The sequence below is a fragment of the Cetorhinus maximus genome, chromosome 5, assembly GCF_964194155.1.
Source record: "Cetorhinus maximus chromosome 5, sCetMax3.hap1.1, whole genome shotgun sequence".
Classification (NCBI taxonomy): Eukaryota; Metazoa; Chordata; class Chondrichthyes; order Lamniformes; family Cetorhinidae; genus Cetorhinus; species Cetorhinus maximus.
In genome coordinates, this window is record NC_135883.1 from 18,088,372 (window position 1) to 18,102,335 (window position 13,964).

A 13,964-nucleotide genomic window follows, 5' to 3' on the forward strand; every position below is an offset into this window, starting at 1 on the left:
TATCCAGACTCTAAAGTGTCTCCCAAAGGCCCATGCCGGGAATTGGGAGCTCAAAAGAGTGGCGAATTGAGATGCATTCCAGAATTCTTTTAGATATCGCATTTGTGCTCCAATGAGCTATATTTATAAATGCTTTGTTTTTTAATCAAACTGTTCTAAAACCAAGATTAAAGCAAAATACTGCGGATGCTGAAATCTGAAATGCAAACAAGAAATGCTGGAAAAAGTCAACAGGTCTGGCAGCATCTGTGGAGGGAGAAAGAGTTGATGTTTCGAGTCCGTATGACTCTTATGATTCTTAAGACCATATGATTCTCTTTAGCTCTGAAGAAGAGTCATACGGACTCGAAATGTTAACTCTGTTCCTCCCTCCACAGATGCTGCCAGACCTGCTGAGTTTTTCCAGCATTTTTTTTGTTTTTATCTGTTCTAAAACCAAGTTTACTATTGGACAATAACTCATCATACCCTCAGTATTTATGTTTATTTGGAGACAATGATGTTGGTGCCTATCAAAATGATTGAATATGCTGCAGCCAGCTTCAGAGAAAGCTATCTTTTGCTTTACCTGAACAGAGCATAATTGTTCTAATTTCAGAAGAGAATGTTTTTTTTGTTTGTGTGATTTATTTTCAATTTCCACGCAAGCTGTCCTTATAGCTCCTGTAAGCAAGAGTTGTAGTTTTCTGCTGAGTATTTTCAGTTTTGTGCTTATGCCCACTAGGAACTAGATTAAGATGATTGTGTAATCTTAGAAATCTCTATCAGATCACCCACTATTAACCTCAGGAAAAGCAAAAAAGGCTCAACTTCCTGAGTCTTTCTTCATGACTTTAAACCCTCACCTGTGGAAATACCCTAATAAATTGGTGCTGTACCTTTTCCATTGCTTTTATGTCCTTCCTATAATAGAGTGCCGTAAATTGTACACAATACACCAGGGGAAGAATTTTAGAGGGCCCCCACTGATGGGTTTGCAGAGGAAGGACCTGTAAAATTACCAAGGTGGCCATTCCGCCACCCTCCCTCCACCCTCCCATCGATCCCCAATTTTGCAGGAGGCATGTTGGCCTTTATTGAAAGAGAATAGGAATAAAGAAATCTTGCTACAACTATACAGGGCTTTGGTGATACCACACCTGGAGTACTGTGTGCAGTTTTGGTCTCCATATTTAAGGAAGGATATATTTGCATTGGAGGCAGTACAGTGAAGGTTCACTAGATTGGTCCCTGGAATGAAAGAGTTGTCCTATGATGAGAGGCTGAGTAAATTGGGCCTATATTCTCTGGAGTTTAGAAGAATGAGAGGCGATCTCATTGAAACACCCTGAAGGGGCTTGATAGGGTAAAAATGAGAGGTTGTTTCCAATGGCTGGGGAATCTAAAACATGGGGAAACAGTCTCAGGATAAAAGTATGATTGTTTAGGACTGATATGACAAGAAATTTCTTCACTCGTAGGGTTGTGAATCTTTGGATTTCCCTACCCCAGAAATTTTGGATGCTCCATCATTGACTATATTTAAGGTTGGACAGACAGATTTTAATCTCTCAGGGAATTAAGAGATATGGGGAGTGGGTGGACATGAAAGTAGATATGAAACCCAGGCTCAGCCATAATCTTTTGAATGGCGAGCAGGCTTAATGGGCTCTATGGTCTACTCCTGGTCCTATCTTTTGTGTTCTTATATGTGCAATTTGTCATTTTCATTAACCAATTAACAGTGTTGTAGAGTTCCTCAGGTTAATATCTGAGGCACAACCATCTTCAGCTGTTTCATCAATGACCTTCCCTCCATCATTAGGTCAGAAGTGGGGGAGTTCACTCATGATTGCACAATGTTCAGCACCATTCGGATCTCCTCAGGTACTGAAGCTGGATAAAATTCAGGCTTGGGCTGATAAGCGACAAGTAATATTCATGCCACACACCAGTACCAGGCAATGACCATCTCCAACAAGAGAGAATCTAACCATCTCCCCTTGACATGCAAAGGCATTACCATCGCTGAATCCCCCACTATCAACATAATGGGATTACCATTGACCATAAACTGAACTGGACCAGCCCTATAAATACTGTGGCTTTAACAGCAGATTAGAGGCTGGGAATTCTGCAGCGAGTGACTCATGTCCTGACTTCCTAAAGTCTGTCCACAATCTGCAAGGTACAAGTCAGGAGTGTGATGGAATATTCTCCACTTGCCTGGATGAATACAGCTCCAACAACAAACAAGAAGGTCGACACCACCCAGGATCTAGCAGCCCACTTGATCAGCACCCATCCACCACTTTAAACATTCACTCCCTCCACCATTGGCACACAGTGGCAGCAATGTGTACCATATGCTAGATGTTCTGCAGCAACTCTTTAAGCTACCTTCAACAGCACCTTCCAAACCAGCAACCTCTACCACCCAGAGGGACAAGAGTAACAAATGCATGGGAAAGGCACCACCTCAGAGTTCCCCTCCAAGACACACACCATCCTGACTTGAAACTATATCACCATTCCTTCCCCGTCAAAATCCTGGAACTCCCTCCCTAACAGCACTGTGGGTGTACCTACACCATATGGACTGCAGCAGTTCAAGAAGGCAGCTCACCACCACCTTCTCAAGGGCAACTAGGAATGGACAATAAATGCTGGCCTTGCCAGCGATGATCACATCCCATGAAAGAATAAAAATGGTTTGGCATTAAAATACCACTGTCTTTAGAAATAGCTAGTTGAGTTGAAAATTCTTTTTATGAGCTGTTTTTCTTTCTTTTTCATTGAAGATACTAAGTTTGAAAAATAATTTCAGTAAATTTGGCAAGGTTTTCCTGTTTGCATGTTAAACGCCAATTTATTGATCCAAGTAATGAGTTAGAAAATGTTCATTAAAAATTCATTGCATGGGTTAAATTATATATAAGATAAAAGCAGTTCACAATTGAATTAAAGATAGGCATTTATTGCATGCAATTACTCATTTCAAACTTTATATATATTGTGTTATTAAAACAGGTATGTCCTCTTGTCTGTCAACAGCCAAGAAGATTTATGTTAATTATGTCCACTCCAGGTTGCATATGCACCTGCCTATCATACTTGCAGGTGGCTGTCTAATAGGATTCTCCACATTTAGAGCATCCAGCCCTTTGTCACACTTTTCAGTCACAGAAGTCTGTAACTTACCAATTAATCACATGGATGAATTTCCATACACTGACTACTGAGTGACTTTGCATCAATTTTGTTTCAAGTAGCATAGGTGAATAGCTGTGTGTTTTAACCTTCTGACAAATTTGCCAATTTCAAAATGCCATTCGATGATTACTGTGATTTAATTTACCGACAATATATATTCTCCCCACCAAAAATAATCTCTTAAGATAACAGAGGTTCTGTTTGCTAAGTATGTTCCACCCCCACTTCCTGCCTGTGGTTTTCACCCTGACCATGGCGCACAGCCTTCCATTCCACTCCTTCCTCCCTCATCTCCTCCTTACCCTCCACTCCACTCCTTCCTCTCTCCTCCTCTCCATCCTCTCTCCCCTCTTTCCCTCCATTCCTTGTCCCCTCCTTCCTCTCCCCTCCTTCATCCCTCTCCTTCCATCCACCCACCCGCTCCCCTCCATCCCTTCTTTCTGTCCACATATATTTGCACTCCTTATACATTCCCATTCCCCACCCTCACTTTACCTACCTTTTCACGCTTCTATTCTTCTCACCTACCTTGCTCCTACCCACTTTCCCTACTCCTTGCGCCATCCTCTTTTCTCTCCTGTTCCGCACCCTACGTCATCTGCACTTCACTCCAATAATTTTTGCCCATAAAGCCTGTATGACATGAAAACTGCTCATTTCTTAACTGGGGAGTTCTTAACTCCCCATTTGGACTAGTCAGAATATAATTACATAAACATCATTACTTAAATTTTCTTACCACTTATTTATCAAATGTTTATTTATCATGTTCTTCCGAGTGTATACAGAATACATTTATAGGCATTTTGTAGGTTAAATGTCTAATTAAATATTCAGCTAGTTAATCAGAGCAAATGCAATTTCATGCTGCTTTTCAAAATGTGGTTAGCCATCCATGTGCAAGCATACGTATTGAAATATTTACACATATAAAGCTTGGCTGAGAATCAAACTGCTAAGCCAACAGCAATAAGTAACTCAGCAGACAATCGTGGCACCATTTAATTTTCTTGTCAAATAAACTGTTCTGGCCTGTAGTTGTGGGAGGGATACGAATGCTTAGCTTCATTGCAGTGATGCATTTGGTAGGTTCTTTAACAATACTGCTGAATGGAATTCTACCCTTTCCATCTTTTGCAGACTCCAATTGATTTTTGTTTCCAATTAATATTCAAGTACAGTTACAGATGCCCTTTCACACATTACTAAAATGATAATGCCCACAGATACAGAACCTTTAATATCTAACTATTCCAGATTCAAGTCAACTGCTGACTATCATTAGTGGGTAACACAGGAAAATTAAAAAGTAAATATAGCAATACCATGAAGTGCTGTGGTTTAATTGTTTTCAAAATAGGAATAAAGCTAGAGAGGTTTGCAACACCAAAGGAGCACAATCAGCCCATTATAGGAATCCAATACCATAAGATGTAGGAGCAGAAGTAGGCCATTCAGCCCATCGAGCCTGCTCCGCCATTCAATGAGATCATGGCTGATCTGATAATCCTCAACTCCACTTTCCTGCCTTTTCCCCATAACCTTTGATTCCCTTACTAATTAAAAATTGGTCTATCTCAGCCTTGAATATACTTAATGACCCAGCCTCAACAGCCCTCTGTGGTAAAGAGTTCCACAGATTACCTACCCTCTGAGAGAAGAAATTCCTCCTCATCTCTGTCTTAAATGACCCCTTACTCTGAGATTATGCCCCCTGGTCCTAGACTTTCCCACAAGGGGAAACAACCTCTCAGCATCTACCCTGTCAAGCCCCCTAGCAATCTTATATGTTTCAATAAGGTCACCACTCATTCTTCTAAACTCCAATGAGTACAGGCCCAACCTACTCAATCTCTCCTCATAAGAAAATCCTTCCATACCCAGGATCAACCTAGTGAGCCTTCTCTGGACTGCCTCCAATGCCAGTACATCTTTCCTTAGATAAGGGGACCAGAACTGTGCACAGTATTCTGGGCGTGGTCTAACCAGTGCCTAGTATAGCTTTAGCAAGACTTCTCTATTTTTAAACTTTATTCCCTTTGAAATAAAGACCAACATTCCATTTGCATCTGCCACGTTTTTGCCCACTCACTTAACCTGTCTATATCCCTCTGTAGACTCTTTGTGTCATCCTCACCACTTGCCTTCCCACCTATTTTTGTGTCATCTGCAAACTTGGCGATAGCACATTCATTTCTCTCATCCAAGTCATTAATCTGCCCCACTTTCACTTCATAACCTTTTATCTTTCTCTATTTCAAGTATTTATCTGATTTTCTGTAAAAGTTGTCATATACTTGGCCTCACCCTCCACCTGTAGCAAAGTGTTACATGCTCCCAAAATCCTCTGAGTGTCTAACTTATCTCCTAAATTGACCATTCTTTATCACTGACCCCCTAGCCAAATAAAAGAGTTTTTCCCTATTCAGTCCATCAGAATCTTTCATAGTTTCTAAACATTCGTTAAACCTTTTGTGTTATAGTGGAAATAGTCCTGATATATCAAGTCTCACTTTTTAAAATTCATTCCTTGGTGTGTGCGCAGAAAAGCCAGCATTTGGTGTACATCCCTGGTGCCCTTGATAAGGTGGTAGTGAACCTTCATCGTGAACTGCGGCAGGCCTTGTAATGGTACTCCCACAATGGTGTTAAGTGAGGAATTATGAATGTAAACCTGATTTTTTTTCTGGCCACCAGATAAGGAGGTGCCATAAAATTGGGTTCCATGCTATAGACACCATTCTCAGTGTTTGACCATCCCCTCTTATGGGCCTCCTCCTTCCACCGCCCAGATTTTACCCACAGCAGGCCAGGACCAGGTGTCCTGTCTGCCCAGTGAAGTTGGATGAGCATGGTGGGGGTGGGTGGGATGAGGGGTGGGGTGGAGGTGGGGGTTGGTGAGGAGTGCCTCCTATTTTGGCCCTCCCCTGACTGGCAGGCAGCTCTGAGATTGGACTTCCTCCCCGATGGAGCAGAAGTCTTGCCTCAATGGCTAATCAATGAGTTGATGGCTATTAAATGGCTGTGGGGCAAGCTGGCCTAGCCAGGCATGGGTTCAGCCCCGACTTTTACTTTTCAGTCAGCCCATATGAACAAGAGTGGGCCATGATCAATTTGATCTTGACAGATTTGTATCTTAACTCCAACTACCTACCTTGATTTTGTATCCTTAATACTCTTGCCTATCTATCAATCTCAGTTTTCACATTTTCAATTGAACCAGCCTCAATAGCTTTTTGGGAGAGAGGGGTCCAGATTTCAACTACCCTTTATGTTAAGAGTTGCTTCCTGAGGACACACTGAATAGCCTCATTCTAATTTTAAGGTTATGTAGCCTTGTTCTGGACTCCCCAATCAGAGGAGATAGATTCTCCCAATTATATTAAATCCTTAACAAAAACAGAAAATACTGGAAAAATTCAGCAGGTATAGCAGCATCTGTGGAGAGAGAAACAGAGTTAACATTTTGAGTCCATATGACCCTTTTTCAGAGCAACCCTTCTTCAACCCTTTAATCATCTTAAACACCTTTATAATATCACATCTTAATCTTCTATACATGCAATCTTCCTACACATCGTCCCCCACCAGGATGATCTGAGGACACTCTGCTTTTTGCTTCAACGGATGCCCAAACAATTTCCATCGACTACCATTCACCTCCGTCTGGCTGAACTTAGGGCAGAATTTTCAGGTCGGCGAGCGGGTGTGTGCATCCCGACGTCACTGTGCATCATTTAGATTGTCATGTTCGGCGGGCACGTAGCTGACTCAGCTGCACGACCGCCGAACTGTCAAAGGCCTATTAAGGTCATTAAGAAAGTAACTAAAGTTGTTTAGAATGCTGCCTCTCCAACCTTAATTTTGCCGGGCAGGCGAAGAGCCCAGGCGGCCTTCGCATTTTTCATGAAACCTCATCCACGGGTGGAATGAGATTTCATGAAGGGTTTATTAATTAAATAAAAATTTTTGAAAAAATTAATGGACATGTCCCAGCTCATGTGCCAGTTTCACATGAGGGGATATGTCCTTAAAATTTTTTTTTTTCCTTTATTAAATTTTTCAGAACTTAAACTAATCTCCCTGAGGCACCACTTTGCCTCAGGGAGATTTCTGCACTCTTTCACACGCATGCACGAAAGAGCGCAGACCCTGGCTTAGGGAATCCCCCACTCCCAGGAGGAGCTCACAGAGCTTCCGGGTATGCATCATGCTGGGCGGGCCTTAATTGGCCCGCCCACATAAAATGACGGCGCGCACCTGATTGGGGGCGCGGATCAACTTTGCGCTCGCTCCTGCCCACCCCGGCATAACCCCCCCCAACAGGGGGAAAATTCAACCCTTCGTCTCTCATTGAACAATTTCTCCCTGAACATGTCTCTTTTCCTCCAAGTAAAAGGTGTTGCTATGAGTACCCACATGGATCATAGCTATGCCTGTGTTTTTGTGGGATATGTCAAACATTTCTTGCTCTAGTCCTACCCAGGGACCCTCCCTCAACTTTTATTCCAATGCATTAATGAGTGTTTCGGCGCCGTGTCCTGCTGATTCCCTGAATTGGAAAGCTTCTTCAACTTTGCTTCCAATTACCATCCTTCTCTCGGTTTTACATGGTCCAATCTTTGACTCTTCCCTTCCCTTCCTTGACTTCTCTGCCTCCATTTCTGGTGATAGGCTATCAACTAATATTCATTATAAGTCCACTGACTCCCAACAGCTATCTCGACTACACTTCCTCACACCCTACACCATGTACGGATTCCATTGCATTTTCCCTCTTTCTCTGTCTGTTTCATCTGCTCTGGTGATGCAACCTTCCACAACAGCGCTTCTAGGGTTTCTTCATTTTTTTCCTCAATGGAGGATACCGCATTCCCCCTCCCCACCACCCCCGCCCGCCCCACCACCACCACTGCCTCTATCCCCTACCCCCAAGCCAAAGTGGTTGACAGGGTCCTTGACTGTGTCTGCCACATTTCCAACACCTCAGCTTTCACCCTTTCCCCTCCCTCCCCCAGAACCACAATAAAGTTCCCTCTGTCCTCACCATCCATTGCACCAACCTCCATATTCAATGGATCATTTTCCTCCATTTCCACCACCACCAAACATAGCTCCCCTCCCTTTTCAGTATTCCGAAGGGACTGTTCCCTCCGTGACACTGTGGTCCACTCCTCAATTACCCCTGATACCTTGTCCCCTTCCCATGGCGCCTTTCCATGCAAGTGCAGGAGATGCTACATCTGCCTTTTTACCTCCTCTCTCCTCATTGTCCAAGGCCCCAAATACTCATTCCAGGTGAACAGTTTGTGTGTGCTTCTTTCAATCTAGTCTGCTGTATTCGCTGCCCACAATGTAGTCTCCTCTACATTGGGGAGACAAAAGGCAGATTGGATGACTGCTTTGCGAAACACCTCCATTCAGTCTGCAAACATTTTAACTCTCCACCTTGCTCTCATGCTAACATCTCTGTCCTCGGCCTACTGCACTGTTCAAGTGAAGTTCAACGTAACCTTAGGGAACAGCATATCATCTTTCAATTAGGTGCTTTATAGCCTTCAGGACTCAACATTGAGTTCAATAATTTCTGACCATAATCCCAGATTTTTCTTTGCATGTTTTGTTTTTCTTTTCTTATTTTTCACTTGCAGTCAGCAGCACACCTGCTCCAGACACAGCTTTTGTTTCTTTTCTTACCCCATCACTCTTCTCTTCTGCCCTAGAAGACCAACTCTTCTGTCATTCGATCTCTCCTGTCTTTCGCCCTATCACAAACCTTCCTTTTTACCTTGTCCCACCCTTCCCTTGCACAAATCTATTACATGTCTAACTTTTTCCAGTTCTGGTGAAAGGTCACAAGCCTGAAACTTTACCCTGTTTCTCTCCACAGATGCTGCCTTAACATGCTGAGTATTTCCAGCATTTCTGTTTTTATTTCAGATTTCCAGCATCCGCAGTATTCTTGCTTTCAAATTTGGCTAGGAGAACTGTTAGCACTGATGCAGAGACCTTCAACACTCCCCTTATAACTGTAGTCTCCCAAGTTTAGGATTAGATTAGAAAAATCTGTATTAAGCATGCAAATTTAATGTCCTTTCTATAATGGGTTAATCATTTAATGTGTTGAGTGGCACAAATCCATTGAACATGGACTTTATCATTTGACTGAGCCATTGAGTTTGCCTCTATCTAGCTGAGTGTAACATATTGCTGCCACACAAATAATATAATTGAAGTAGGCTGGTGTTTTAAATCAAAATATCCTTACTGTTAATCTGCTTCCCATGTGTTTAGTTTCCATATAATATCAGCTTTGAGGTTGCACGCATACTTTGGTGGTTATTCCTGTCAATGATTTTGATTTGACGATAGAAAGCATTTTCTTTTCAGCATTTGTCTGAGCTGTTGGCTGTGGTCCGCTTGCCCTTTATTCATCCAAGCTACCTGTTAAATATCGTTGACAATGAAGAATTGATAAAGTCTTCAGAAGCTTGCCGAGACCTGGTAAATGAAGCAAAACGCTATCACATGTTGCCACATGCTCGACAGGAAATGCAGACACCTCGAACACGGCCAAGGCTATCTGCAGGTGGGACTTCATCCAATAACGATTTCTGCTTAACTTTTGCTACATATGACATTCAGAAGTGTTCTAATGTGGCCCAAATATTATACAAGTTCAGAGGATAACTTTTGGAATAACAGATAGTTGGAGCATATTAAAATGTTTCCCTCAATCATTTATGGACACATATATTTATGTTTTCAGTCTGTACCAGTTCTTCATGTAATACTGACTGGTGTTTACTGAGGTTATCACTGCTGATTGACAAATAAATACATGGCAGGAAATTTCCAACCACTGATATATCCAGTGTAGATTAATGTGAATGAATTACAGGCATGTGACTCTGAGGCAGTGGTGCCCAGTTTCACCGCTGCAGATACAAAACACAAATCAACTCTAACTAAATGATATTTAGCAAGTGGGGTATATTTTTTTACGTATTTGTATGCATCAGGCTTTTTTCATCAGGTTCAGTATAATACACAGATGAGATAAGTAGCATTAGATGCTGAACTACAATGGATAACTGATGTTAGAAAATGTTATGTTTCTTTTGTTGAGTCGCTTTGCTCGCAAACACAGTTGCACGCCTACCTACCGGTGAGTGAGTTGGCAAACAATATACTGCGGACACAGAAACCAGTAAAAGATGAAGCACATGCTGTTTATTTACACAAGTAACAGAGCACCATTACAACGTCTGCTTCTCCAACCAAACCCTATCCTAAACACTGATTAACAATGTAGCCCACGCTACACAGCAATTGGGTAATACTGTCTCGTGGTCAATCTGCTCATTCTCTTAAAGGTGTATTGCATCTCAGATTACCACATGCTTCCCCCTTTACATGAAAGTGCAATTTACAATCTTTAATATATATCAACTATTTACATAAATAAACCATTTACAAATTCAGTCTCTCTGGAGGCTTCTTCAAACATGTCAAACGTTGTAGTTCTACGACTTCAGATGGTTTAGCCGAGGTCTCCCTCTCAGGAGTCATCTGTCTACTAGGCTCTCCAGTAGGAGCCTATAAGTTTGTTTCTTCAATTCTCTCAGGCTCAATGGATCCTACAGGGACTTCCAAACCAAGGGAAGTTCCTTCTACGTGTGGTGAGGACTCCAGCGAGAATGCTTTCACCCTCTTTCAGGCGCAATCGCAAGCACTCCTGCTACCCGCCCCCCCCAAGTTCAACAATATGAAGGTCAACTGTCAGGAAAGTTCTCAAAATCAGGATGTTGGGCAAGGCTAAATTCAACAGGGTATGATCAGCTTCCTGTTGTTTAAAAAAACAATTTTGAGACCTTGTTATTAATTCCACTTTTTCTTCCTACGTGTCTTCTTATAATGGGTTTTCTTCTTGGCAGTGCTGACTTTAATCTCGGTCTTCTTTTCAGTTTTCCAATTGGCCAGACTAGGCTCAAGTATAAGCTCGACTTGAGTGAACTTGGTGGTTGAGTCTTCCAGCATTTCCTCATCTCTCAGCTCCTTTGAAAACGCAGGGATCTCTATTTTTAAGGCTGTTTGGTTTTCACATAGTTGGTTCTTCAGCTCTTCCATTTCTTTTTTATATTTGTTAGTTGTTTCCTGGAGAATTAAGCATTGTTGTGTTTTCTCGGCTAATTATTCTTCATCTCGGCCAGAATATGCTGAACTCTTTCTGTTCTTCCTCGTAACTTTTTAGTGGTACAAATTGGGATCGAAGGGAATCTTGCAATATGTGAAAGTCCTTCAGCAGGTTTTCTTTTTCTTTTTGGAGGTTACTGACTTCAACTCGAACTCTGTCCTGAAGCATCACCTCTACGAGTTCCTTTTGTTGAGTCTTTACATGCTCCATTTTCCAACAGTAACATTTCCTGCTTCTGATTGAGATCTCAGCAGCCTCTCAAGATTAATCTCTCTTAACCAGTTCCTTCTGAAGAGGCTCGGTCCTCTGCCTGCTATCACTATTACGAGTAGATTAACAGACTGATTTCCATACTGTACTAGAACCTTGCATATCCATCAGAGTCGGCATGGTTCTATGAAGAGTAAATCGTGTTTGCCTAATTTGCTAGAGTTCTTTGAAGATGTGACAAGCAAAGTGGGTAATGGGGATCCTGTAGATGTAATATATCTGGACTTCCAGAAGGCCTTTGATAAGGTGCCGCACAAAAGATTAATACACAAGATAAGATCACACGGAGTTAGGGTTAATATATTAGCTTGGATAGAGGATTGGCTAACTAACAGCAGAGAGTCAGGATAAATGGGTCTTTTTCTGGATGGCAAGCTGTAACTAGTGGGGTGCCACAGGTTTCGGTCCTTGGGCCCCAACTATTTACAATCTATATTAATGACTTGGATTCAGGGATAGAGGGTACTATAGCTAAATTTGCAGATGACACCAAAATAGGTGGGAAAGTAAGTTGCAATGAAGAAATAAGAAATTTACAAATGGATATGGACAGGTTAGGTGAATGGGCCAAAATTTGGCAGATGGAGTTTAACGTGGATAAGTGTGAGGTTATCCATTTTGGTTGGAAGAATAAAAAGGCGACTTCTTATTTAAATGGAGAGAAACTTCAGAATGCTTCAGTGCAGAGGGATCTGGGTGTCCTCATGCATAAATCACTGAAAGCTAGTATATTGGTACAAATGGAATTTTGGCATTTATTGCTAAAGGAATAGAGTATAAAAATAGGGAAGTGTTGTTGCAATTTTACAAGGCATTGGTGAGACTGCACCTGGAGTACTGTGCACAGTTTTGGTCATCTTACTTGAGGAAGGATGTAGTTGCATTGGAGGCAGTTCAGAGGAGGTTCACTAGATTGATTCCAGAGATGCGGGGTTTGTCTTATGAGGAGAGGTAGAGCAGTTTAGGCCTATACTCGCTAGAGTTTAGAAGGATGAGAGGAGATCTAATTGAGGTATATAAGATGCTAAAGGGGATAGACAAAGTAGACATGGAGCAGATGTTTCCCCTTGTGGGGCATTCTAGAATGAGAAGCCATAGTTTTAGGCTAAGGGATGGTAGATTTAAATCAGAGATGAGGAGGAATTACTTTTCTCAAAGGGTCGTGAATCTGTGGAATTCACTACCTCAGAATGCAGTGGATGCCAGGACGCTGAATAAATTTGAGGAGATAGACAGATTTTTAATTAGTGGCGGGTTGAAATGTTATGGGGAGAGGGCGGAAAATTGGAGTTGATGCCGAAATGAGATCAGCCATGATCGTATTGAATGGCAGGGCAGGCTCGAGGGTCTGAATTGCCTACTCCTGCTCCTAGTTCTTATGTTCTTATATACTTTCTACTCATATATCTTCACCAGTATACGTCTTTAATTTTGCATCTGAATTTTCCAGACTAAATGAGTGGTCTCCTCCATTCAGATATTTGAATGTATGTTCTCCTATTTCGTGGATGCCCCTGTATCCACCTCCACTCGGATGGGTTTCCCGTTGATTTCCACTGTCATGTAGATTGGCTCTGTTTTACCCATTTTTAAGTTGTGTAGTGAGTAAATATCTGACTCTGTTTCTTCTGGTTCCTCTATTATGTGGATTTCACAATTTCTACCTTTTTGCTTAAAATTTTGTCCCAACCTGTCTTAACAATATCGCGTAATGTGCCCGTTATGATGGCGGAAGGAATACTCGATTCTTCTAAATTGTCATTCGTTTGCATGCTGTCTGGTTCCATTTCTGCCATTATTAATGTGGGTTTTCTCTGGTAAACCATTGCTTTTTGCTGGTCTGTTAATGGTGGTTGTTTCCTGCCTTTCCACGGAGCCCTGCACTTCCGCGCCATTTCTAACCGGTGCTTCCCTCTTGATGTGAAGGACGGCGCCATTTTGTGCTCCCTTGATTGCTTCTGAGTCCCTGACTGCGCTCTCCATTGCGAGCACCAACCACAGCACCTTGCTGAAATCTAAATTCGTTCCTGACAACAACCTTTTTTGAATGGTGTCTTCATTGATCCCACATACTAATCGGTCTCTTAACATGTTGTTAATCGAACTCACAGTGCTCTGGCAGTTGTTTCAAGGCGGCTACATTGCAAGCGATTGTCTCTCCGGAGGCGCGACACCTCGAATTAAATTTAAACTCTGCGTTCTTACCGAGGATTTCGGCTGAAAGTGGCTTTTCACAAAGTTTACCAACTCATCAAAGCTCTTTGAATCTGGGCCGTTGGGTGCCATTAGACTACAAATTAGGCCA

General features: G+C 42.1%; 1 protein-coding gene across 6 annotated transcripts in view; it reads left to right on the forward strand.

Moving 5' to 3' along the window:
* Positions 1–13,964, forward strand: part of klhl29 (kelch like family member 29) — a 529,985-nt gene that overhangs the window by 430,684 nt on the left and 85,337 nt on the right. For all 6 annotated transcript variants that reach the window (XM_078541558.1, XM_078541553.1, XM_078541555.1 and 3 more), the window contains one exon: positions 9,583–9,781. In XM_078541558.1, the coding sequence (XP_078397684.1) occupies positions 9,583–9,781 (199 nt within the window). The remainder of the gene's footprint in view (positions 1–9,582; positions 9,782–13,964) is intronic.